Source organism: Nerophis ophidion, linkage group LG04 (assembly GCF_033978795.1).
Source record: "Nerophis ophidion isolate RoL-2023_Sa linkage group LG04, RoL_Noph_v1.0, whole genome shotgun sequence".
In the NCBI taxonomy this organism is placed as follows: Eukaryota; Metazoa; Chordata; class Actinopteri; order Syngnathiformes; family Syngnathidae; genus Nerophis; species Nerophis ophidion.
Genome location: NC_084614.1, coordinates 42,445,666 through 42,469,992, shown reverse-complemented (window position 1 = coordinate 42,469,992; position 24,327 = coordinate 42,445,666). Strand labels below are relative to the sequence as shown.

The 24,327-nt window shown below is 42.0% G+C and overlaps 1 protein-coding gene across 3 annotated transcripts in view; it reads right to left on the bottom strand.

Annotated features, from left to right (window-relative positions):
• LOC133551415 (protein turtle homolog B-like) overlaps positions 1–24,327 on the bottom strand; it is a 268,622-nt gene that overhangs the window by 38,130 nt on the left and 206,165 nt on the right. For all 3 annotated transcript variants that reach the window (XM_061898088.1, XM_061898087.1, XM_061898089.1), the window contains exon 13: positions 7,767–7,942. In XM_061898088.1, coding sequence (XP_061754072.1) covers positions 7,767–7,942 — 176 coding nt within the window. The remainder of the gene's footprint in view (positions 1–7,766; positions 7,943–24,327) is intronic.

The following is a 24,327-nucleotide window of genomic DNA, read 5'->3' as shown; positions in this document are numbered from 1 at the left end:
TCACCTGCTCCTCGTTTTCTACACACCTGGTTCTCCTTGATTTCTCCCTATATAAGCTTTCCTCTTTTCTTTGTTCAGTCTCGGATCCTAATTTGCCCACGCGCAACAGTGACGACTCTCGACCTGCATCTTTGTATGTATATTCTCGCTAGCTTTTACGCTAAGCCATTTGTTGATTCCAGCTCACATGCTGAGGAATTGTTTTTCTGTTTTTGGTTTGCCTTCTCTTTACAGCAGTGTTTTTGTTCCTAGCCTTTTATTATTTAATAAATCCATTTATAACTTACCTTGTTGTGTTCATCGCTTCGACGCATCCACGGAAGAACCAATCCGGCATTACAATGCCACACAAGCGTCACACATCCAAAACTAATGTAAAGTATCAAACAACAGAAGAATAAGTGATTATTACATTTTAGCAGAAGTGTAGATAGAAAATGTTAAAACAGAAAATACTATAACACTATATACAATACTGTGAACGCGTCTGGAGTCGTTGGGTCGTTCTTGACCGGAGAGAGCACAGCCAGGCGGGTGCCGAGTACAGGGTTTTTATTTTTCACTTTACAATCTATATTTTTTTAATGTATTGCTTTTCAGCAATTAGTGGACTGCCGCTCCTTCCGTCCGCGTCTCTGCCTCGCGTCTGTTCCCCAACACCTTCTCATGGTCCCCCGCGCCCCTGATAAAGAGACAGGTGATTAGACGACTCGTTCCAGCTGAGAAATTTCCTCACCTGTCATCGCTTCACAGCCGGCTCCTGTGCACGCCTCGCCCGCAGGGGAAGCGTCGACCACGCCCCTCCACATGCCTCCACCGCCAGATTTTACCTGTTCGAACACCTGCTGGCACTGCTCCGTCCACTGGACCAGTTCTGACGCACCCTTCCGGGTGAGGTCGGTCAGGGGGCTGGTCAAGTCCGCGAACCGCGGAATGAACCAGCGGTAGTACCCGGCCATGCCCAAAAACCGCCTCACCTCCTTTTTCGTCTTGGGGGTGGGCATGCCGCGATCGCCGTCGTTTTGTCAACCTGCGGTCGCACTTGCCCCACCTCCCAAGTGGTACCCCAGATACTGTACCTCCCTCCGACCAATCGCACACTTCCCGGGGTTGGCGGTGAGCCCCGCCCGCCTCAAGGACTCAAGCACCACCCCCACCCGCTGCAGATGTTCCTCCCAGCTGTCACCCTGGATGATGACATCATCCAGGTATGCAGCTGCGTAAGCCGCGTGGGGTCGCAGCACCCGGTCCACGAGGCGCTGGAACGTCGCGGGCGCACCGAACAATCCAAACGGGAGTGTCACGAATTGGTATAAGCCTTCTGGAGTGGAGAAGGCCGTTTTTTCCGGGACTCTGGCGATAAGGGAATCTGCCAGTAGCCCTTGGTAAAATCCAGTGTGGAAAAAAAACGCGCAGTGCCTAGCCGATCCAGGAGCTCGTCGACCCGAGGCATTGGGTACGCGTCGAAATGTGACACCTCATTCACCTTGCGGTAACCCACACAGAACCGTATAGACCCATCCTTCTTCCCCACTAGAACGATGGGACTACACCATGCACTGTGCGACTCTTCTATTACTCCCAACTCCAGCATGGTTTTTAATTCTTCCCGGACCATTTTGCGCTTGTGCTCAGGAAGCCTATAGTGACGAGACCGCACCGTAATCCCTGGGCTGGTCTCAATGCGATGGCAGATGAGGTCCGTGCGGCCGGGCCGCGCGGAGAACACATCTGAAAAGCAACGCTGTAATTCAGCAACCTCCGCTCTTTGAGCCAATGTGAGCTGGTCATCACAAGGAAGGGGAAGGGGAGGGGCGGAGCGCGGGACCTCCGGCCCCAGCTCCTCCTCCTCCTTCACTACCGTCACCATAGAGACAGGCTCGACCTCCCTCCATGCCTTCAGCAGGTTCACGTGGTAAATTTGCATGTCCCCGCCCCGGTCCGAGCGCCGGACCTCGTAATCTACCTCGCTAGTCTGCCGTGTGACCACAAAGGGCCCTTGCCACTTAGCCAGTAATTTAGTGCTGGAGGTTGGGAGTAGTACAAGTACTTTTTGTCCCGGTAAAAATTTTCTCAGCTGGGTCCCCCGATTATACGTGCGCTGTTGTCGTTGTTGGGCGCGGAGCAAATTTCCCCGTGATAAGTGCGCCACCTTGTGAAGTTTTGCTCGCATGTCCAACACAAATTTAATCTCATTCTTACTGCGGCTGGATCCTTCCTCCCAGCACGCCGCGCGGCCTCCTGCTGTAAAGTAACTCAAAGGGCGTAAAACCGAGGGAGGTCTGGGGTGCCTTCCGCATCGCAAACATCAAGGGATCCAGCCATTTGTCCCAATTAGGTTTGTCCTCGTGTATGAATTTACGGATCATGGTTTTCAGTGTTTTATTCAATCTTTCCACCAGGCCATCCGTTTGCGGATGGTAAACGCTGGTCCGGATAGATTTAATTCCCAGTAATCCGTATAATTCCTTTATCGTGCGCGACATAAAGGACGTGCCCTGGTCAGTAAGGATTTCTTTCGGAATCCCTACCCGGGTGATGACCGAAAACAGTGCTTGTGCTACACTCTTTGCTGAGATGGAGCGCAGCGGCACCGTTGCGGGATATCGGGTTGCGTAATCCACTAGGACTAACACAAATCGATATCCCCGTGTGCTCGGGTAAAATGGTCCGATGAGGTCCATTCCGATTCTATCGAATGGGACCTCTATGAGCGGTAATGGCCGCAACGGGACTTTTGGGATGGCCGCCGAGTTCACCAGCTGGCAGTCCGGGCAGGCAGCACACTATCGGCGAATGTCCGCCTGGAGGCCTGGCCAATAGAACCGGACCATGACCCGATTAAGTGTTTTTTCGTACCCCATGTGGCCCGTGAGGGGATTGCAATGCCCCGCCTGGAAAACCATTTCCCAGCGGGGTTTTGGCACCAACAATTGGGTGTATTCTTCGCCTGTTTGAGTGTCACGGGTCACTCGGTATAGCCTCTCTCTTATAATGGAAAAGTGGGGAAATACCCGCGTTTTCCCCGGGCGCACCAGCTGACCGTCGATGTAATCCACCTGGTCCCAGGCCGCGCGCAGAGTTTCATCGCGGAACTGTTCAAGGGGAAAGTCCTCCGTGGGTCTCCACTGGTGGTCCGGGGGAGCCTCCCGCAAAGTCCCCGCCGGTTCCCGCTCGGCAGCGCCGCTCGAACCCGCGTCGCCACTGAGTACTGCGCGGATACTTCCCTATCCTACAGCCCGTGAACGCCTCCCCATACATTGTTCCATTAGTTGGCTAAACCCCGGCCAATTTGTCCCTAAAATCAGGGGGTGCGTAAGTTGCGCGCTTACGGCAACCTTTACGGTATGTTTTTGGCCCTTATGCCAGATTTCCATAGGCACAATAGGGTACGTGTGCACATCCCCATGTATACACCTTATCCTGCCTTGTGTCGCGTGCCTCAACGCCCCGGGTCGAACCAGGTTCTGGTGGATCATGCACTGTTTGCAGCCCGAATCCACCATAGCCCGGTGTGTACTCCCTTGTACCCTTACCGGGACGGAATACGTCTCCCCTGGATCGGGGGAGGCTGCTGGAGGCCCGGCAACCCGTATCACCTGATCCACCTCCATTGCACCCCCAACACACCTGCCCTGGTGTTTGCAGTGCCGTCTGCGGGGGAAGCCCGCTATCAGCAGCGCTGGTACCCTGAAAGAGAGGAGCAGAGACACCGTTATATCCCCTCACCCCCCCCTTATGATGATGTTCGTGTGTGTGTGCGTCTTTTCTTTTGTGTTTGGTGGCCATGTCCGAGGCTGGAACCTGCTCATAGAACGCCGTGGGCCTTGTCGGTCGGGAACAGGGCCCCAATGGCGCTGTTGCCACCGGCGGTGCGGATCGTCTGCGCGGGGCCGGTGTGGGTCTTTGTCGGTCTTGGGGTCCCCTCCTCCCTCCGTGCGTCGCGATGGACCGCCAGGTGATCTTCCGCCAGGTTTACCGCTTCGGTCAAGTTTTGCGGCCGGTGGTACCTCACCCACGCCGCGGTCCGTGTCGGGATGGCCTCCAGGAACTGCTCCAGCAAGATGAGCTCGAACATCTGGCTGTCCCGTTGTCCTGGCTGGAGCCATCTTGCTGCCGCATCCCGGAGCTGTTGCCCAAGAGCGAACGGTCGGTCCTCTGGTCCTAGTTTCAAGGACCGGAAGCGGCGTCGATGGTCTTCTGCCGTGCTGCCGACCCGGTCCAGGATTGAACTCCATAAGTGTCGGAACAGCGAGCGGCGCTGCGCCTCCCCCGTTAGGAGTGGCAAAAGCCTCACCCCCCACTCTTCTTGAGGCCATCCGCACGCTGTTGCGGTGGCCTCAAAGATGTCGACGTAGACCTGTGGATCCTCGGCCTCCGCCATGCGCTGCATGGAGGCCTTCGTTCCGGCGCTTGGTGACCCCCCCCCCCCTGTCCATCAGCAACTGCAGCACTTGCGTCTGCTGCTGGCTCGCCGCAGATACTTCTGCCAGCACTCTCCCAAGTGCCTCCAGTGGGGTCGGTGCAGTCATTCTGTTCTTCCTTTTTTTTTTTTTTTCCTGGATTCGTTTAGCTGGGCGCCAATGTGAACGCGTCTGGAGCCGTTGGGTCGTTCTTGACCGGAGAGAGCACAGCCAGGCGGGTGCCGAGTACAGGGTTTTTATTTTTCACTTTACAATCTATATTTTTTAAATGTTTTGCTTTTCAGCAATTAGTGGACTGCCGCTCCTTCCGTCCGCGTCTCTGCCTCGTCTCTGTTCCCCAACACCTTCTCATGGTCCCCTGATAAAGAGACAGGTGATTAGACGACTCGTTCCAGCTGAGAAATCTCCTCACCTGTCATCGCTTCACAGCCGGCTCCTGTGCACGCCTCGCCCGCAGGGGAAGCGTCGACCACGCCCCTCCACAAATACTTTAACAATTGTCGACATAAACAATTACATTTTTCATACAAAGTGGTGGCCCAGTTTTTGTTGGCCATCTGTTCTGAAAGGTCTGATAAAAGAAAAAGAAAAAACAGGAGAACTGAAGCGATTTTTACTATTAAAAAAAAAAATGTAGAACATCTTAAAAAATCTATTTGAGTCAACCAGAATATATTAACACATTTTATACACAGTACGTTATAGTTAACATAGGCTTGGGCCGATAAATCAATTCATCAAACACTGACTAAAATGAACTTAACCGTCATCGATAAAATGCTCTTTACAATTGTTTTTTACTTTGCTTGTCGTTTTCAAACAAAGTACAAGAGTTTTCAGCACCTGAATAGGCTTATTCAATAGCAGAATTAAATGAACGCATTGAATCCTCTCATCAGCCATCAACTATCTTTGTCTCAGCTAGTTAGAAAAAATTAGAAGAAAAAACGATTATTCGAAACCAAAAGTCCCAGGTATATTTCACCTTTAAATTGAATCAACACAGACAAACGAACCAGTGTGCCGATTTTTTTGTTTTCAACTGGGGTAAAAACTGTACTTTAAGATGTTCAATATTCATTGACGTTGACATTTTTGCTAACAGACAGAGACAATTTTATTCAAATGTTTGTTCACTTATTTAGAATAATTACACGATATTGATCTTCTCATTAAAATGGTAAACAAGAGGAATGAAAGTTTATGGCTTTTGAATTACATTGTTAGTAGACAGTGTTATGATTGCCATCCATCCATCTTTTTCCGCTTATCCGAGGTTGAGTCGCACGGGCAGCAGCCTAAGCAGGGAAGCCCAAACTTCCCTCTCCCCAGCCACTTCGTCCAGCTCTTCCCGGGGGATCCCGAGGCGTTCCCAGGCCAGCCGGGAGACATAGTCTTCCCAACATGTTCTGGGTCTTCCCCTACCAGTTGGACGTACCCTAAACACCTCCCTAGGGAGGCATTTGGGTGGCATCCTGACCAGATGCCCGAACCACCTCATCAGGCTCCTCTCTATGTGGAGGAGCAGCGGCTTTACTTTGAGTTCCTTCCGGATGGCAGAGCTTCACACCCTATCTCTAAGGGAGAGCCCCGCCACCCGGCGGAGGAAACTCATTTCGGCCGCTTGTACCCGTGATTTAGTCCTTCTGGTCATAACCCAGAGCTCATGACCATAGGTGAGGATGGGAACGTAGATCGACCGGTAAATTGAAAGCTTTACCTTCCCGCTCAGCTCCTTCTTCACCACAACGGATCGATACGGCGTCCGCATTACTGAAGACGCCACACCGATCCGCCTGTGTATCTCACGATCCACTCTTCCCTCACTCAAGAACAAGACTCCTAGGTACTTGAACTCGTCCACTTGGGGCAGGGTCTCCTCCCTAACCCGGAGATGGCATTCCACCCTTTTCTGGGCGAGAACCATGGACTCGGACTTGGAGGTGCTTATTCTCATCCCAGTCGCTTCACACTCGGCTGCGAACCGATCCAGTGAGAGCTGAAGATCCCGGCCGGATGAAGCCATCGGGACCACATCATCTGCAAAAAGCAGAGACCTAATCCTGCAGCCACCAAACCGCATTCCCCCTCAATGCCATGACTGCGTCTAGAAATTCTGTCCATAAAATTTATGAACAGAATTGGTGACAAAGGGCAGCCTTGGCGGAGTCCAACCCTCACTGGAAACGTGTCCGACTTACTGCCGGCAATGCGGACCGAGCTCTGACACTGATCGTACAGGGAGCAGACCGCCACAATAAGACAGTCCGATACCCCATACTCTCTAAGCACTCCCCACAGGACTTCCTGAGGGACACGGTCGAATGCCTTCTCCAAGTCCACAAAGCACATGTAGACTGGTTGGGCAAACTCCCATGCTCCCTCAAGGATCCTGCGGAGACTATAGGTTGGTCCACAGTTCCAAGACCAGGACGAAAACCACACTGTTCCTCCTGAATCCCAGGTTCGACTATCCGGCGTAGCCTCCTCTCCAGTACACCTGAATAAACCTTACCAGGAAGGCTGAGGACTGTGATCCCACAATAGTTGGAACACACCCTCCGGTCCCCCTTCTTATGATTACACTAAAGTTTAATTTGGTTTTAAAACATTACAGACTATTATATTGTTTAAAGGCAATACCTTGTAGGCAAAATTTGTTATCAGCCCAGGCCTAGTTTTACATGCAAAAAACAAAGAAAATATACAAATAAATGACGAGTGAAAATTATAAATGAACATTTAACACTTTTAGCCTTTGTGGAGATTTTTGTCGATGGAGACTGTGACGAACATAACGAGAAAAAACACTCAGACTCCACTTTCATACTTTGCCAAAAGTGTTTCCCACTTTCTTCATCAAAATGCTGGCATTCACAACTTCATTTGGTTCTTTCTTTGTTTTTCATTAGTTGTACACAGTAAAAAACACTGATTCACCGACGTGTGGGATTATTTTGTTTTAGAACTTGATTCCAAGATATTATACATGATCAACAAACTTATTTGTTGCGTGCAATGTTTGGCCGATTGATAACCATGGTGATGTAAGAAAACTGGTGCAACATTTTGGTAATGATTTATTGTGGGACATAGAAAACCGAGGTACTATTGTAAATGAGCCCTTTGCGTCAACAAAAGCGGTCCACCATGCACAGTATGTCGGTGTCCAGTAAAACAGGCACTTTATGGCAATAAAAACGAGGTGGACCAGACTTCATGAGGTGGTCCACCTGTGGTAAATCGGTTGTCAACATAAACTGGTTTCACTGTAAAAGTGAATATGATTCAGACGATTTAAAAACAAATTTGTCACAAGTAAATGTCACGAAGGATGCTCACCTAAAGTGTTCACAGTGACAACCTCGCTGAAGGGGCCTGTGCCAAGCTTGTTCTGGGCCAAGACGCTGAACTGGTATGTTGTCTCAGACTCCAGGCCAGAGAGCGCCATCCATTTTCTGCCTGCCGGCACTGGTGTGGACATCCAATCATGGGGGCCTAAATGCTCTCGTTTTAGCCTGCACAGAAATCGAGGTGAGAGGTGAGTAAAACAGACAGGATGGAGACGAAAACAAAAGCTACTTTGACTCTGGAAGAAATAATCCCATTTATAATTTTTCAGTTGAATAACCATGTTTACATTTCTGGAGACTTATACCTAATTCACATAATCTATCACAGTTGTTCTCAAACTTTTTTCAGTGATGTACCCCCTGTGAACATTTTTTTAATTCAAATACCTCTAGGCAGAGCAAAGCATTTTTAGTTGAAAAAAAGAGATAAAGAAGTAAAATACAGCACAATGTCATTAGTTTCTGATTTATTAAATTGTATAACAGTGCAAAATATTGCTCATTTGTAGTGGTCTTTCTTGAACTATTTGGAAAAAAAGATATAAAAATAACTAAAAACTTGTTGAAAAATAAACAAGTGATCCAATTATAAAGATTTCTACACATAAAAGTAATCATCAACTTAAAGTGTCCTCTTTGGGGATTGTAATAGAGATCCGTTTGGATTCATGAACTTGATTCTAAACATTTCTTCACAAAAAAAGAAATCTTTAACATCAATATTTATGGAACATGTCAACACTGAATATTGCATTGTTGCATTTCTTTTCACAGTTTATGAACTTACATTCATATTTTGTTGAAGTATTATTCAATAAATATATTTATAAAGGATTTTTTGAATTGTTGCTATTTTTAGAATATTTTCAAAAAATCTCACGTACCCCTTGGCATACCTTCAAGTACCCCCGGGGGTATGCGTACCCCCATTTGAGAACCACTGCTCTAAGCTGTGCTGAAGGCCCCTGTGCTACTATATCATCCAATACGGCAAAAAAGTGTGCAAAAATGTTCATTATGTATTTCATTGGCCTGTTGTTCACTATTCTTTATTTATTTTAAATTGCCTTTCAAATGTCTGTTCTTGGTGTTGGATTTTATCAAATAAATTTCCCCCAAAAATGCGACTTATACTCCAATGCGACGTATATAGGTTTTTTTCCTTCTTTATTATGCATTTTCGGCCGGTGCGACATATACTCCGGAGCGATTTATAATCCAAAAAATACGGTAATAATGAAATTAGCTCATGGTAGTGCAGGATAAAAGAGCAATAAGATGCAGATATAAATAAATAGATTACTGTACAGATAAATATATTTGACTTTTGCATATGCATCCACGTTTATAGATGTATGTTATATTGTCTTTATATTCCAGCGAGTAAATCCGTTTTGGGGGGAATTGAGGGGATTATTTTGATGCGTTCAAGAGTCTTACGGCTTGAGGGAAGAAGCTGTTAAAGAACCTGGAGGTTCAGCTACGGAGGCCGCAAAACCTCTTTCTAGAGTCCAGCAATGAAAACAGTCCTTGGTGGGGGTGGGAGGAGTCTCTGCATATTTTCTGAGCCATGGTCAGGCAGCAGCTTTTTGAGATCTCCTGGATAGGAGGAAGAGGAGTCCTGGTGATCTTTGGACTAAAGTCGACTAAATTTACTGTAATTTTGTTGTCTAAAACTGGACTAAAACTAAATCAATTTGATGACTGAATTATGGTCAAAAGGCTTTTTCGTCAAAGACTGAGAAAAACCCTTGTCACTGTTTCAAACTATCTGGTCGCCCACATTTTTTTGTTAAATTGCAAGCAGTTTAAGAAGTACAAAAGTATTGAGGCACCTCATTCGTTGTTAAATCCACAAGTGAGTTATCACGCCCATGAAAGACAATGTTGGACGGATTTGTGCATGGGTAAGTCTGTATTTAATAGTCAGTGCTTTTAGTCAAGTTACTTGTGACATATAACATATATAACATAAAAGATTTGTTTTTGCAGTTGATCTTCTGTTGCGAGTCAAATATTTAGCCGTGCTTTGATGTATAATTCAGCATCTGCAGTTGTTCCAGTGTTGTGAAGTTTATGTTGTATTTCAATGTTTAGTTTGATTTTTAAGTGGCTTCTTTGTTGTCCAGCAATGTTAAGTTACAACTAGGATTGTACGGTATACCGGTACTAGTATTGTATCACGGTATTAATGAATCAAAAACGGTACTACACTCGAACGGTACTACACTTGAAAAGTACCAATTCCCGCGGCGCATCGTCACGTCGTGACATTGCTGGTTTTACGAGCTGAGGAGCATGTTCGGCAGTGCACATTCACAGAGTACTTACAAACAGACACAGTGTGTAAACAGAATAGGGAGGACGGACACATTTTGGCCTCAAAACTGACAATAAAGGTGGAGTTATAACACTGAAACGCCCTCAGGAAGAGGTGCTTTAAGACATGGCTAGATAGCTGGCAGCAAAATCAATCCGCAGTCACTAATCCTCCCCTCCATAAAGTGAGTTTCTAACAAGTATCATCCCTGCAGGATGAGGAATAGCAAAACATGTTTCCCTACACACTGTATGGACGATACAACAGTTCACCGCCGTCACGGCCTAACAAAAGCTAGCACGCCATTGCTGGATTTATACCTGACACCTACTGTAATGATACCAAGTACAATAGCATATCTAATTGATACTACTATTATTACAGCAATAGTTTTTATCGTCACAAATTTTTTTTCCTTTTAAAAAAAATCATGTTATGTTTATAAACTCAGGAAATATGTCCCTGGACACATGAATACTTTGAATACGACCAATGTGTGATCCTGTAACTACTTGGTATCGGATAGATACCTACATTTGTTGTATCATCCAAAACTAATGTAAAGTATCAAAAAACAGAAGAATAAGTGATTATTACATTTTGACAGAAGTGTAGACAGAACATGTTAAAACAGGAAGTAAGCACATATTAACAGTAAATGAACAAGTGGATTAATATTCCATTTTTACAGCTTGTCCCTCACAATTTAGACAATATATTAGAATGATAAATGACACAATATGTTACTGCATATGTCTGCAGACTAATTAGGAGCTTTTGTCTGCTTACTTACTACGACAAAATTGTTCTTCAAATTGCAATAAGAAACATATGTTTAATGTACCGGAGCATTTTTTGTTAAAATAAAGCCAATAATGCCATTTTTTGTGGTCCCCTTTATTTAGAAAGTTATCGAAAAGTATCAAAGTACATTTTGGTACTGGTACCAAAATATTGGTATTAGGACTACCCTAGTTCCAACAATATTTCGTGATTTCAAGATTCGGTATGCTGTTATGGAAAATGCTGCCTATGAAAGTGTTATCAATTTGATTTATGCTTTGTATTTAACCAAGTTTTCTTGATGCAGAACAGTCCTATTTTCTCATGTGCTCAATTGAAAACAGGATCTGGCTGCGCAGCATTCTCCCCTTTGACTAAAATCTGTCGATCTGCACCTTCATCCAAGATGTGCACTTCGGGCTGAACAAGCCTTAAATGTGAGCATTTCTTGTCAAATCTGGTCTTCCGTGTAATCTCAAGTACTTTTGTTCTTACATACCCCTGAGGCTGCAATAAATCCAGCACCCCGGGAAGGTCAAACATTATATTGCACTTGACATTTGGATGCAGTGTACACTACACATAATAGAATAAAAAAAGAAACTTCCGAAAACTATCATATCTATTCTGATCACTTTAACCTTCATCTTGTGTTAGGGACGGAACTGACCCGTTTTATCAAATCAAATCAACTTTATTTATAAAACACATTTAAAAGGGGTAACCAAAGTGCTGTACAATGGGAAGGTTAAAAGATAATACGAGGACCGAGCAAACAACACAACGCAAACAGAACACGATAAAAAATAATTAAATAAAACATAAAAACAGGTTCACAGCAGGTGTATAATGGGGCGCCATTGCAGGATGGATATCACTCATTGTTAAAAGCCAGGGAATAAAAGTATGTTTTTAAGAGAGATTTAAAAACAGGAAGAGAGGAGCCTTGTCTAACAATCAGAGGTAGGTCGTTCCAGAGCTTGGGAGCAGCAGCAGCGAAAGCTCTGTCACCTCTAAGCTTCAGCCTTGTGTCAGGGACCGTCAGTAGCAGCTGATCGGCTGATCTTAGGGATCGAGTGGGGCAGTAAGGCTGAAGGAGGTCGGAGAGATATGTTGGCGCGAGGTTGTTTAGACATTTAAAAGCAAATAGAAGGAGTTTAAAATTGATTCGATAACACACAGGGAACCAATGAAGGGACGCTAATATAGGGGTGATGTGCTCATTTTTTAAATGCATAAAAGAACCACATACATTTAATTTTTTTTGCATCTATGCTTTTTCACTTTGTCAGGAACCTCTATTTCAACAAAACATTGTTATTTTTTTTTTACTAAATTAAAAAAATGCTCTGGTTGAAATTATGACCTTGGTGGTGTTAGAGTTGGTTTCGACACAGTTATAAAAATAAGATTATCAAGCATTAATTAGAGCCAAAACTGAACACAATGACAGCCAGCTCCTCTCCCAATCATGTGAGCTTTAGGGGATTCTCATTTTACCTTGTTATCCAGTACAAAAACAAAGACAGGCATATCCAGACATGTGAGGTGAAATCAGTATAAAATTATTAAAATTAAAAAATATATACAACTAATTTATTTAAGAGATGTGTTCTAATACCCTTCAGTAATAGTCAGGAAACACAACAACCTTTTATCTATTTATACAATTCCCTTGAGGTTCATTTTACCATTTTTTAAATTGAAATCGAGGTTATACTGACAAAAAAACAAAAAAAACAATGCCCCACACCAAAAAAATTTGAACCAATATTTTCATGGATAAGGATACCTAACAAGGTAACCAAGAAATGAGAAACAAATTCGATGATAATTGTTTTTAGTGTATTTTACAGCTGATTTAAGACATGGGTCAAAACCGACCCGTTAACATAAGAAATGGTAACATAAATCTAACACAAGAGGAAGGTTAATTGAGACACCTGCAAACATCCATTGTAATGAGGATAAAAGGACATCAAAAATGTAAATGCTCATCGTTGTCTTGTAAGTGACGCCAGAGCCGTGTATAGTTTCAGAGTTGGTCCCAAACATGGCACCTTGTAGTCACAGTAAAAGCTTTTGACCAATTATTTAAGAGATTGTCTGGCCATACTCTCTCTGATTGGTCAAAAGCATCAAATGTGACAGCAGGGCGCCATATTTGAGACCAACTCAGAAACTGAAAATGTCTTTTGAACATATTTCAGTCATTACATTTATTTATTTTTAGTATAGTTTTAGTTGCGACCACAACGGAAGGGGGCCCAGTGTATATCTGCCGTGTTTGAACACCCTGGTACTAAAGGAGGTCCAATGCATCTGGACCATGATGGACATGTGACTATTTATTAGAAAACACATACATCATGTAGCGTTTATTAATTGATTCAACTGAAAATACAAATAAGAGAAATGTACGCAACTTCAAGCTGTCAAACTGTGGACTACGGTGCAGTAAACTGCATGGATCGTTTTCCCGAGATACAATAGAACTGTACAGGACATGGCGTGAAGGTAAATAAATGTTTTAATTCATCTATAAAAAAGTGCAAACAAGAGGCGCGCACAAGGCGGAGCGCAAACTTGGCTAAGAGACAAAAACTACCACAAAGGCAAAAGTATGGACATGAAACAAAAGACTCGCTAAACGTGACATGAATAAACAAAATGTACTTGGAAAGAAAAGAGCAGAGCAGCATGAACTATGAAATGGCAAGAAGCAGTACACATAGCATGAAGCAGAGTGATACATAACCAGAGTGAGCCTGAACAGAGCAATGCAGCCAGAGCGTGACAGGCTTAAATAGTCTCTGTGATTAAAAACAGGTGCGTGAGTCCAACACGTAAGACAGGTGAAACCAATGGGTCGCCATGGTGACAAAACAAGGGAGTGAAAAAACAGGAACTAATGGAATCTTGAAGTAACAGAAAATAACTAAACAAAACATGATCATAAGACATGACACAAGTGTGTAAAAGGCACTTGAGCGAAAATGCACAAATGCACAAAAAAAACAAAAAACTTTTGTATGTAAGTATATATACAATGACAAATTTTATTAGATTAAAAACATGCTTTTACTGTTTTTTTTTTAAGTTCATACATACATTGACAAAGTGGTCACTTCAAAATTAAATGTGTTAGTAATTGCTATGAACTGGAAAAGGGGTAGAATTAAAAAATGGCTTCTTCCTACTCCTTTTCTAACATGTAAAGAGAAATGAGAATATGTTAATTATGTGTTGTATCGAATTGTATCTATTTACATGTTTGAATTCAATTAAACCAGTGGTTCTCAAATGGGAGATACTGGGGGTACTTGAAGGTATGCCAAGAGGTACGTGAGATATTTAAAAAATATTTTAAAAATAACAAAAATTCAAAGATCCTTTATAAATATATGTATTGAATATTACTTCAAGAAAATATGAATCTAAGTTAATAAACTGTGAAAAAAAATACAACAATGCAATATTCAGTGTTGACAGCAAGATTTTTGTGGACATGTTCCATAAATATTGATGTTAAAGATTTCTTTTTTGTGAAGAAATGTTAAATTCATGAATCCAGATGGATCTCTATTACAATCCCCAAAGAGGGCACTTTAAGTTGATGATTACTTCTATGTGTCAAAATCTTTATTTATAATTGAATCACTTTTGTCTGTTTTTCATCAAGTTTTTAGTTATGTTTATATCTTTTTTTCCAAATAGTTCAAGAAAGACCACTACAAATTAGCAATATTTTGCACTGTTATAGAATTTAATAAATCAGAAACTGATGACATAGTGCTGTATTTTACTTCTTTATCACTTTTTTTTCAACCAAAAATGCTTTCCTCTGATTAGGGGGTACTTGAATTAAAAAATGTTCACAGGGGGTACATCACTGAAAAAAGGTTGACAACCACTGAATTAAACCATAACAGTGACCATTGTTGACTCAACTCCCCTCAATAAAAGCGACATGTGCAACACAGCAGCAACCTTCCTGTGATTTTTTTGTTTGTTTTAACAACTTTTTTCCTTCATGATCTTAGAAACTTTGTAATAACTTGTCCCAAAAATCCTAATGGAACCATTTCTTCAAGTGGGACAGCGCATGTCTGCAACATTTTCACTCGGTTTTCATTCGACGTCTCGCTTGAAATACGTTTGTTTGACCTCCATGTGCTTGAGTCTGAAGCACAGCAACCGTATATGACGTCACGTGCACCCCAAATGTAACTATGAGGAGCAATCGCAGTACAGTTTGCTTGGCTGCACGATTTTATGTACTTAGAATTTAGAATGCAAACTGAAGATTCTCTGGAAAGAGTTTTCACTCATGCACGTCCACACACACTGTGCTATGGGTTAGGGCAGGCCTGGGAAAAAATTTTGCCTCGGGGGGCCAAATTTTTTGAAAAAAATGTATCTGGGGGCCGGTATATCTATCTTTAGAGACACTAATACAAAACCTCACAATAATGTCTGATTAAATGCTAAAAAGGTTATGACAGACCACATGAAAATACGGAATGCAATGACATTTTTTTTTACTCAATGAGACTCCTGAATGTACATGAAAATAAAGAATGTGGGGTTTACAATATTAACTATGAACAATAAAACACTGAATATTGACAACATATGAACGTCACAAAAATGCAACAAACACAGCAAAATATGAACGCGAAGAGTAAAAAAAACAAAAAAACAACCTACAATCTGATGTATCACTAAGTTTTAGAACTTTGTTGTAAAAATCTCCTTCCTGGTTTGTTCCTAACACCCGCATATAAGGCTGGTTGCTCTGGAAACACTCTGTGGAAACGCTCCCCACCCACACTGCTTCGTGCCTTGTCTGAGCTGCTGGGACTTAGATTAAGTAGGAGCAACTAATTAGATTACCATAGTAACTAATTAAATTACCATAGTAGCTAGTACATCATGCAAAAGAGCAGATTCCAACCATTGAAATACTTTGTATAGCTCAAAACTTACGGTCAATTGAAAACATCCCTGCCCATCATAATGGCAGCTACAGTTTTGATATTAAAAGTCTAAAAGTGGCTCTCTGGAGCTTTTTCAAAAATGTATGAAAAATGGAAAAAAGTGAGGGGGAAAAAATACTTTTTTTTGTTTTAATGTGGTTTCTGCAGGAGGACAAACATGACACAAACCTCCCTAATTGTTATAAAGCACACTGTTTATATTAAACATGCTTCACCGATTCGAGTATTTGGCCAGCGCCGTTTTGTCCTATTAATTTTGACTGGCCTTGAACTCACTGTAGTTTGTTTACATGTAGAACTTTCTCCGACTTTCTAGGACGTGTTTTATGCCACTTCTTTTTCCGTCTCATTTTGTCCACCGAACTTTTAACGTTGTGCGGAAATGCACAAAGGTGAGTTTTGTTGACGTTATTGACTTGTGTGGAGTGCTTATCAGACATATTTGGTCCCTGCATGACTGTAAGCTAATCGATGCTAACATGCGATTTAGGCTAGCTATACAGTATGTACATTTTGCATCATTATGCCTCATTTGTAGCTATATTTGAGCTCATTTTGTTTCTTTTAAGTCCTCTTAATTCAATTTATATCTCATGACACACTATCTGTATGTAATATGGCTTTTAATTTTTTGCGGCTCCCGACAGATTTGTTTTTGTATTTTTCATCCAATATGTCTCTTTCAACATTTTGGGTTGCCGACCCCTGAACCAGGGCATGGAATCAACTCGCCCTGGTCAGCAGGGCTCGTTGGGAGACACATAGCGAGGAGGAAGTCATGCAGTAGAACAGTGAAGCATGAATCATTGACCAAATAGTAACGATTGTTTGTGATACAGCTCCTCAAGTAAAATGTTAGAAAATTACATTGCGTGTTAGTGTAAGATTGAGATGCGTGCATGTGTGTGAGTAATTTGACTGAAGCCCCCACCCGCCTCCAAAGCTGTAAACCCACAGAAAACATTGGATTCACATAGGAACTTTCACTGGATGGTAAGCTCATGCTGCTCATGCCATACATTCTCCTATGCTCACCAAAAGTATGCACATGCAGTAATTGTGACAAAAATACTAAAAAAAGATATTGCCTAGGAATACCAAAGTAAAAAACCACAACCCTAAATCGCAGAAAGTAAAAGTATGTGTACCATTAATTGATTTACGTGGACCCCGACTTAAACAAGTTGAAAAATGTATTCGGGTGTTACCATTTAGTGGTCGATTGTACGGAATATGTACTGTACTGTGCAATCTACTAATAAAAGTATCAATCAATCAATCGTGTGTTTGTTAAGAGTACACACTGCTTTCGCCTGATTTGTAAAGCCAAATATTGCACATGAAAACCAAATATTGCACGTGAAAAACAAGTATGTTCGTTTGCGAAACATTCCACAAAATCGAGTCTACAAATAAATAATCCCACACATTGTTGGGCCGCGAGCCTCCAAAAAATATCTGTTTCTCAGCTGTGTTCCGTATGGTCCGTACATAGTTGTAATACACTTTTCTACCACTTGTGGCAGTAATGACAATATCAAACAATAAGTCTGGAGCTAAACAAAATGAGCGCATGAATTATTACTTAAGTGGTAAAACTCTATTTTCATTTGCACTTACATGTTTTTGACTGTGTAGTCTGGAAACGTTCATTATAAATTCTGTTTATTTATTTTAGCTAAACATAATCATATGTCGATCTCACGATCCACTCTTCCCTTACTCGTGAACAAGATTCCTAGGTACTTGAACTCCTCCACTTTGGGCAGGGTCTCCTCCCCAACCCAGAGATGGCACTCCACCCTTTTCCGGGCGAGAACCATGGACTCGGACTTGGAGGTGCTGATTCTCATTCCGGTCGCTTCACACTCGGCCCACGAACCGATCCAGTGAGAGCTGAAGATCCCGGTCAGATGAAGCCATCAGGATCACATCATCTGCAAAAAGCAGAGACCTGATCCCGCGGCCACCAAACCGGAACCCCTCAACACCTTGACTGCGCCTAGAAATACCGCACCGATCCGTTGTGGTGAAGAAGGAGCTGAGCTGGAAGGCAAAGCTCTCAATTTACCGGTCAATCTGGGTTCCCCTCCTCACCTATGGTCATGAGCTTTGGGTCATGACCGAAAGGACAAGATCACGGATACAAGCGGCCGAAATTAGTTTCCTCCGCCGGGTGGCGGGGCTCTCCCTTAGAGATAGGGTGAGAAGCTCTGCCATCCGAGAGGAACTCAAAGTAAAGCCGCTGCTCCTCCACATCGAGAGGAGCCAGATGAGGTGGTTCGGGCATCTGGTCAGGATGCCACACGAACACCTCCCTAGGGAGGTGTTTGGGGCACGTCTAACCGGTAGGAGGCCACGGGGAAGACCCAGGACACGTTGAGAAGACTATGTCTCCCGGCTGGCCTGGGAACGCCTCGGGATCCCCCGGGAGGAGCTAGACGAAATGGCTGGGGAGAGGGATGTCTGGGCTTCCCTGTTTAGGCTGCTGCCCCCGCGACCCGACCTCGGATAAGCGGAAGAAGATGGATGGATGGATGGATAATTATATGTAACTGTATTTTTCGTCAGTTAATTATAAGTACCTTTGTATGCAGTATATTTGGTTAGTACTTATTCTTCAAATCAGCCTAACTTAAGTCCAAGGTTTAAGTGTTAAATAAATACATTGGGCCCCGGGCACCTCTCTCGAGAAAAAGTGAAAAAGGTTGATAACCTCTGATCTAAGCCACTCATGTGCCAGCACTTAGATAAGAAAGGTGGGAAAAACTACTAGATTTAAGAGAGAACTCGTAGCAAAGTACCAAGGTGTTTTTTGCATGCTCAACCTTCCCCTCCCTCTCATTGCTGTATTCATCAACAAGTTTTTTTTTTAAATTTAATTATCAGTTTACTATGTCATTTACAGTATCTCGATCATTGCAGGAGTCACATTGAACAAATATTTATTTGATATTTTATGGGGCGGTATAGCTCGGTTGGTAGAGGGGCCGTGCCAGCAACTTGAGGGATGCAGGTTCAATCCCCGCTTCCACCATTCTAGTCACTGCCGTTGTGTCCTTGGCAAGACACTTTACCCACCTGTTCCCAGTGCCACCCACACTGCTTTAAATGTAACTTAGATATTGGGTTTCACTATGTAAAGTGCTTTGAGTCACTAGTGAAAAGGCTCTATATAAATATAATTCACTTCACATATGACTATTGTCTGCATTTTAAAACTTCATAAACTCTCGACATGCAGGTAACTTATCACACACACACTCAAACAGTAAGGACCTGATTTATTAAAGGTTTGCGTGTACTAAAACACGCGCAAACTATGATAGCACACGCTAAGCGGATCTTCTAAACTTGTGCAAAGTGGATCGCGTCCGTTAAGTGAGCACAATAAGGCGTGCAATCCATTTTCCATCTCTGTCTTCATTAATATGCAAAACATATGACATGATGACGCCCACAATACTGGGAGGAGCAGACGCATACATAATTATTCAGCACACACAGCCTGAGGTACTAAACTACAAAGTGATTGTGGTTCCTGAATTAGCGTCTTTATCTCGTCTGAAATTCAGGTGCAATTTGGCCAGTTTTATGCACAAATGGCTGCTGTCATATTGGCGAGAAGAAGGCATCGATAGAACGGCAGAGGACGAACAGAAATAATCTGCTGTGCACGCACCGACATTTTTGGACTATCAGAAACAAAAACAATTGGGACATATTGCCTGTCCAGTAATGCAATGTTTGAGCTACCGTATTTTTCGGACTATGAGTCAAAAATGTTTTCATAGTTTGGCCGGGGGTGCGACTTATACTCAGGAGCGACTTATGTGTGAAATTATTACCACATTACCATAAAATTTCAAATAATATTATTTAGCTCATTCACGTAAGAGACTAGACGTATAACATTTCATGGGATTTAGCAATTAGGAGTGACAGATTGTTTGGTAAACGTATAGCATGTTCTACATGTTATAGTAATTTGAATGACTCTTACCATAATATGTTACGTTAACATACCAGGCACCTTCTCAGTTGGTTATTTATGCGTCATATAACGTACACTTATTCAGCCTGTTGTTCACTATTCTTTATTTATTTTAAATTGCCTTTCAAATATCTATTCTTGGTGTTGGGTTTTATCAAATACATTTCCCCCAAAAATGCGATTTATACTCCAGTGCGATTTATATATGTTTTTTCCTTCTTTATTATGCATTTTCGGCCGGTGCAACTTATACTCCGGAGCGACTTATACTCCGAAAAATTCGGTACTTGGTAATTCAAAGGCTTATTTGGACCCAGTTACAACATGGAGTCCTTCTTTTAACTCCTATGGAAAAAGTTATTGCAACACTGCATTTTTTTGCATCTGGATCTTTTAAGCGTACAGTATCGTCGCTATTGGCGCTGGCATCTCCCAGAGGACGTTTTCCGTTGTGCTGCCTCAAGTGTTGATGCTATGTCACGCAGAATAGGCAAGTATATACGCTTCCTACGTACTTGAGGCTGGTTAAACTACACAAATTATGGCTTTTATGCAGTTGTTATCTTCTCCAAAATAGGTGCTTCAGATTGCACTCATGTGCAACTTGTTCGCCCCTAATATCAAGAAAACATGCATCGTAATCGCAAGCAAAACAATTCTTTGAATGTTCAAGTTGTGTGTGACTCAAAAGAGGTAATTATCAACATTGTGGCAAAACACCCAGAATCCGCAGACCACTCATTCTTCCTCAGAAACTGTGGGATTGTTTCAAAGTTGAGAGATGGTGACTATGGAGATGCCTGGCTTTTGAGTAAGTTGATGAACACATGAGTAAAATAAAATTCTATTATTGATAAATATGTGATGTTTTTTTTTTTACGGTGACAGTGCCTACCCCCTCCATCCTTTCCTATTAACCCCGCGGCCTTGAGTGAATGAATTATCTATGGCCCCCCGGATGATATTTGATTAGTATTAGAACCGACCCGCAGGCCACAGCCGTCTGCTGCTGTTTTGCACGCACCAATACTCCATCAGTGTTGGCGCTAGAACGTTTCAAAATGGGGTCCCAGGGACTCCATCAAGTCATAAAAATGCGGTCCCACAGTAAACTTTTGAGGTCCCACTTTTTTGTAACAATTTTGACAACAAATGATAAATGTATGCATTATCCTGTTATATCTCACATTCTATATTGTGTTTTGGAAAAAGGTTGTCATAAACGTTACTTAATTCATTAAAAAAGAAAAATACAAATGAAAACACATTTTTATGCATATGTAAATGTATTCAGTTATAAACATTCATTCACTTTCTTCACTTTCTTCTTTCCTTTATCGCTGCCGGTAGTTGTTTCTTTATTTTTATTGTGATATTTTCAGAATGTGTTTGTTCTATTTTTGGCCAAACTAAGACAATGAATACAATCTGAATTTGTCTTTATTTTTCAGTTTTAATGCCATGATTTTAATAGTCCGGCCCACATGTGAACATATTTCCCTCCATGCGGCCCCTGAGCTAAAATTAGTTTGATGTCCCTGTATTACCCCTGTACTTAATCCAGAACATCGCTATAACGCTCTCACATTCAGACAAGTTTATGGGCCGCACCTATGGTATGCTAAAAAAAAGTCAGTTAGGTGGTCTAGAGCAGTGGTTCTCAAATGGTCTGTTTTTTAAAAATCGAAAAAAACGCCTTACTATCGAGGTAACTTTTCCTGTTATGCTCTCTGCAGCACTCATTTATTCTTTTACTTCTCACTCCACGTAAAAAAATCAACCATGAGTCAACAATCAATCAATGTTTACTTATATAGCCCCAAATCATTAGTGTCTCAAAGGGCTGCACAAACCACAACACAAACAACTACGACATCCTCGGTAGGCCCACATAAGGGCAAGGAAAACTCACACTCAGTGGGACGTCGGTGACAATGATAACTATGAGAAGATGGCGCAACCAAAAGGAAAGTTGATACTGTTACTTGATGTCACTCCCACTGATCAGTTATCAGTTCATGTGTTGCTCTGTTACCAGAGAGCGAGTGCCTTTGTTCTAGGGCTGGGCTCCTGTTCGCTCTAGATCTCCTCCCTCTTGGAGAGATTTTTAGGAGGCATGGAGTGTCATATCACTTTTATGTGGACGACTGCCAAATGTACATGCCGATTTCAAAAGGCCACGGCCCCTTGACGCCCCTTCTCAACTGTCTATGCGACGTCAAGGCTTGGTTAGCCCAGAATTTTTTTAATAATGAATGAGGAAAAAAATGAAATTTTAGTTTTTGGTCCAGCTCTCACTGACTTGGGACCATTGCAAAATTATGTGCGTCCCAAGGTCACCAGCCTTGGCGTCACTATAGGTAGCGATTTCAAACCTGACAAACAAGTCAATAGCGTTTTAAAAACGTATTTTTATCATCTTCGTCTTTTAGCAAAGGTAAAACCATTTTTACCTCTGAACCTTTTTGAACAAGTCATGCATGCTTTTATTTCAAGTCGCCTGGACTACTGCAAAGCACTTTATGCTGGCATTATCCAAAAAGTTCTCTCCCGGTTGCAGTTAGTCCAGAACGCGGCAGCACGACTTTTAACAGGGGTCAAGAAACGCCAGCATATAAACTCAATCCTTGAGAGTTTGCACTGGGTCCCTGTTCATTTTAGAATTGATTTTAAAACCTTGCTCTTTGTTTTTAAATCTGTACATGGACTGGCACCGCAGTATATCTCGTACCTCATCTAAACTTACAATCCTGCTCGCGCTCTGAGGTCTGAGAGCCAGCTCCAGCTCGTGGTGCCCAAGACCAGACTTAAAACTACGGGAGACAGGGCCTTTTCTGTGGTCAGCCCTAAGCTCTGGAACACTCTGCCCCTCCATGTTCGAACTGCTCCCACAGTGGAATTTTTTAAGTCTCGTCTTAAGACCCATTTTTATTCTCTGGCTTTTAACACTACGTTAGTTGTCTGGTCCTCTGTTGCTCTCTGTGTTTTAAAATGTTGATTTCTATTTACTGTTATAATTGAATTTGAGTTTGAGTTTATTTCGAACATGCAAGCATACGACAAGATACATCACAATTTCCAGTTTCTCTTTTCAACATGTTCGAAAAGGAGTAGGAAGAAGCAGAGCTTATTTAATCCTACCCCTTTTCTTTACATAACACTTGCTAAAACTTTTGTTCACTTCCTGTTCTCAATGTATTCACAATGTATACTCCTTAAGTAATAAGTACTCACGATAAAAATAAATAAACAAATAAATAATTGGTGAAGCAAGTTTTATTCCATATGATGAGATAAGTAAGATTATTTTGAGAATGAATGGGTGAGTAAAATCAGAATGTTTATCATAGTTCTTCTTTTTTGTACTTTGTAAACACTTCCAGTTTGAAGAGTTTCTTGACGTGGATCATATTAGTACATTGTTTGATTGCTTTGCTTAATCCATTCCATAATTTAATTCCACATACTGATATACTGAAGGTCTTAAGTGTTGTACGTGCATACAAATGTTTTAAATTAAATTTTTCTCTAAGATTAAATTTCTCTTCTTTTGTTGAGAAGAATTGTTGTATATTCTTGGGAAGCAGGTTATAGTTTGCTTTGTGTATAATCTTAGCTGTTTGCAATTCCACTATGTCGTGGAATTTCAGTATCTTTGATTCAATAAATAAAGGGTTTGTATGTTCTCTATACCCAACATTGTGTATTATTCTAACTGATTTTTTTTGTAACACTGTTAGTGAATGAAGTGTACTTTTGTAATTATTTCCCCATATTTCTACACAGTAACTCAGATATGGTAACACTAGTGAGCAGTAGAGAATATGAAGTGATTTTTGGTCTAGAACATACCTGGCTTTATTCATTATTGACGTATTTCTTGCTACTTTATGTTGTATATTTTTTACATGAGATTTCCAGTTCAATTTATCATCAATCATTATACCTACAAATTTGGTTTCATTTACTCTTTCAATTTCTATTCCGTCTATTTGTATTTGTGTTTTACTTTCTTTTCTACTGTTACCAAATAGCATTATTTTAGTTTTACTCAGATTCAATGATAATCTGTTTTTGTCAAACCATTTTTTTAATTTGTTCATTTCTTCTGTTATTATTTGTATTATCTTCTGAGTGTTCTCTCCTGAACAAAACGCTGTTGTATCATCTGCAAATAATACCAACTGTAATCTTTTGTAACTTTACAAATGTCATTTATATAGAGATTGAATAATTTAGGTCCTAGTATTGATCCGTGAGGTATACCACAGGAAATATTTAGCATTGTGGAAGTGTGTTCGCCTAGCTTCACGTATTGTTTCCTGTTCGTTAGATAACTTGTTATCCAATTTAAGACTAACCCTCTGATGCCATATCGTTCTAGTTTTTTAATTAAAATATTGTGATTAATTGTGTCAAATGCTTTAGTTAGATCCATAAACACTGCTGCCGC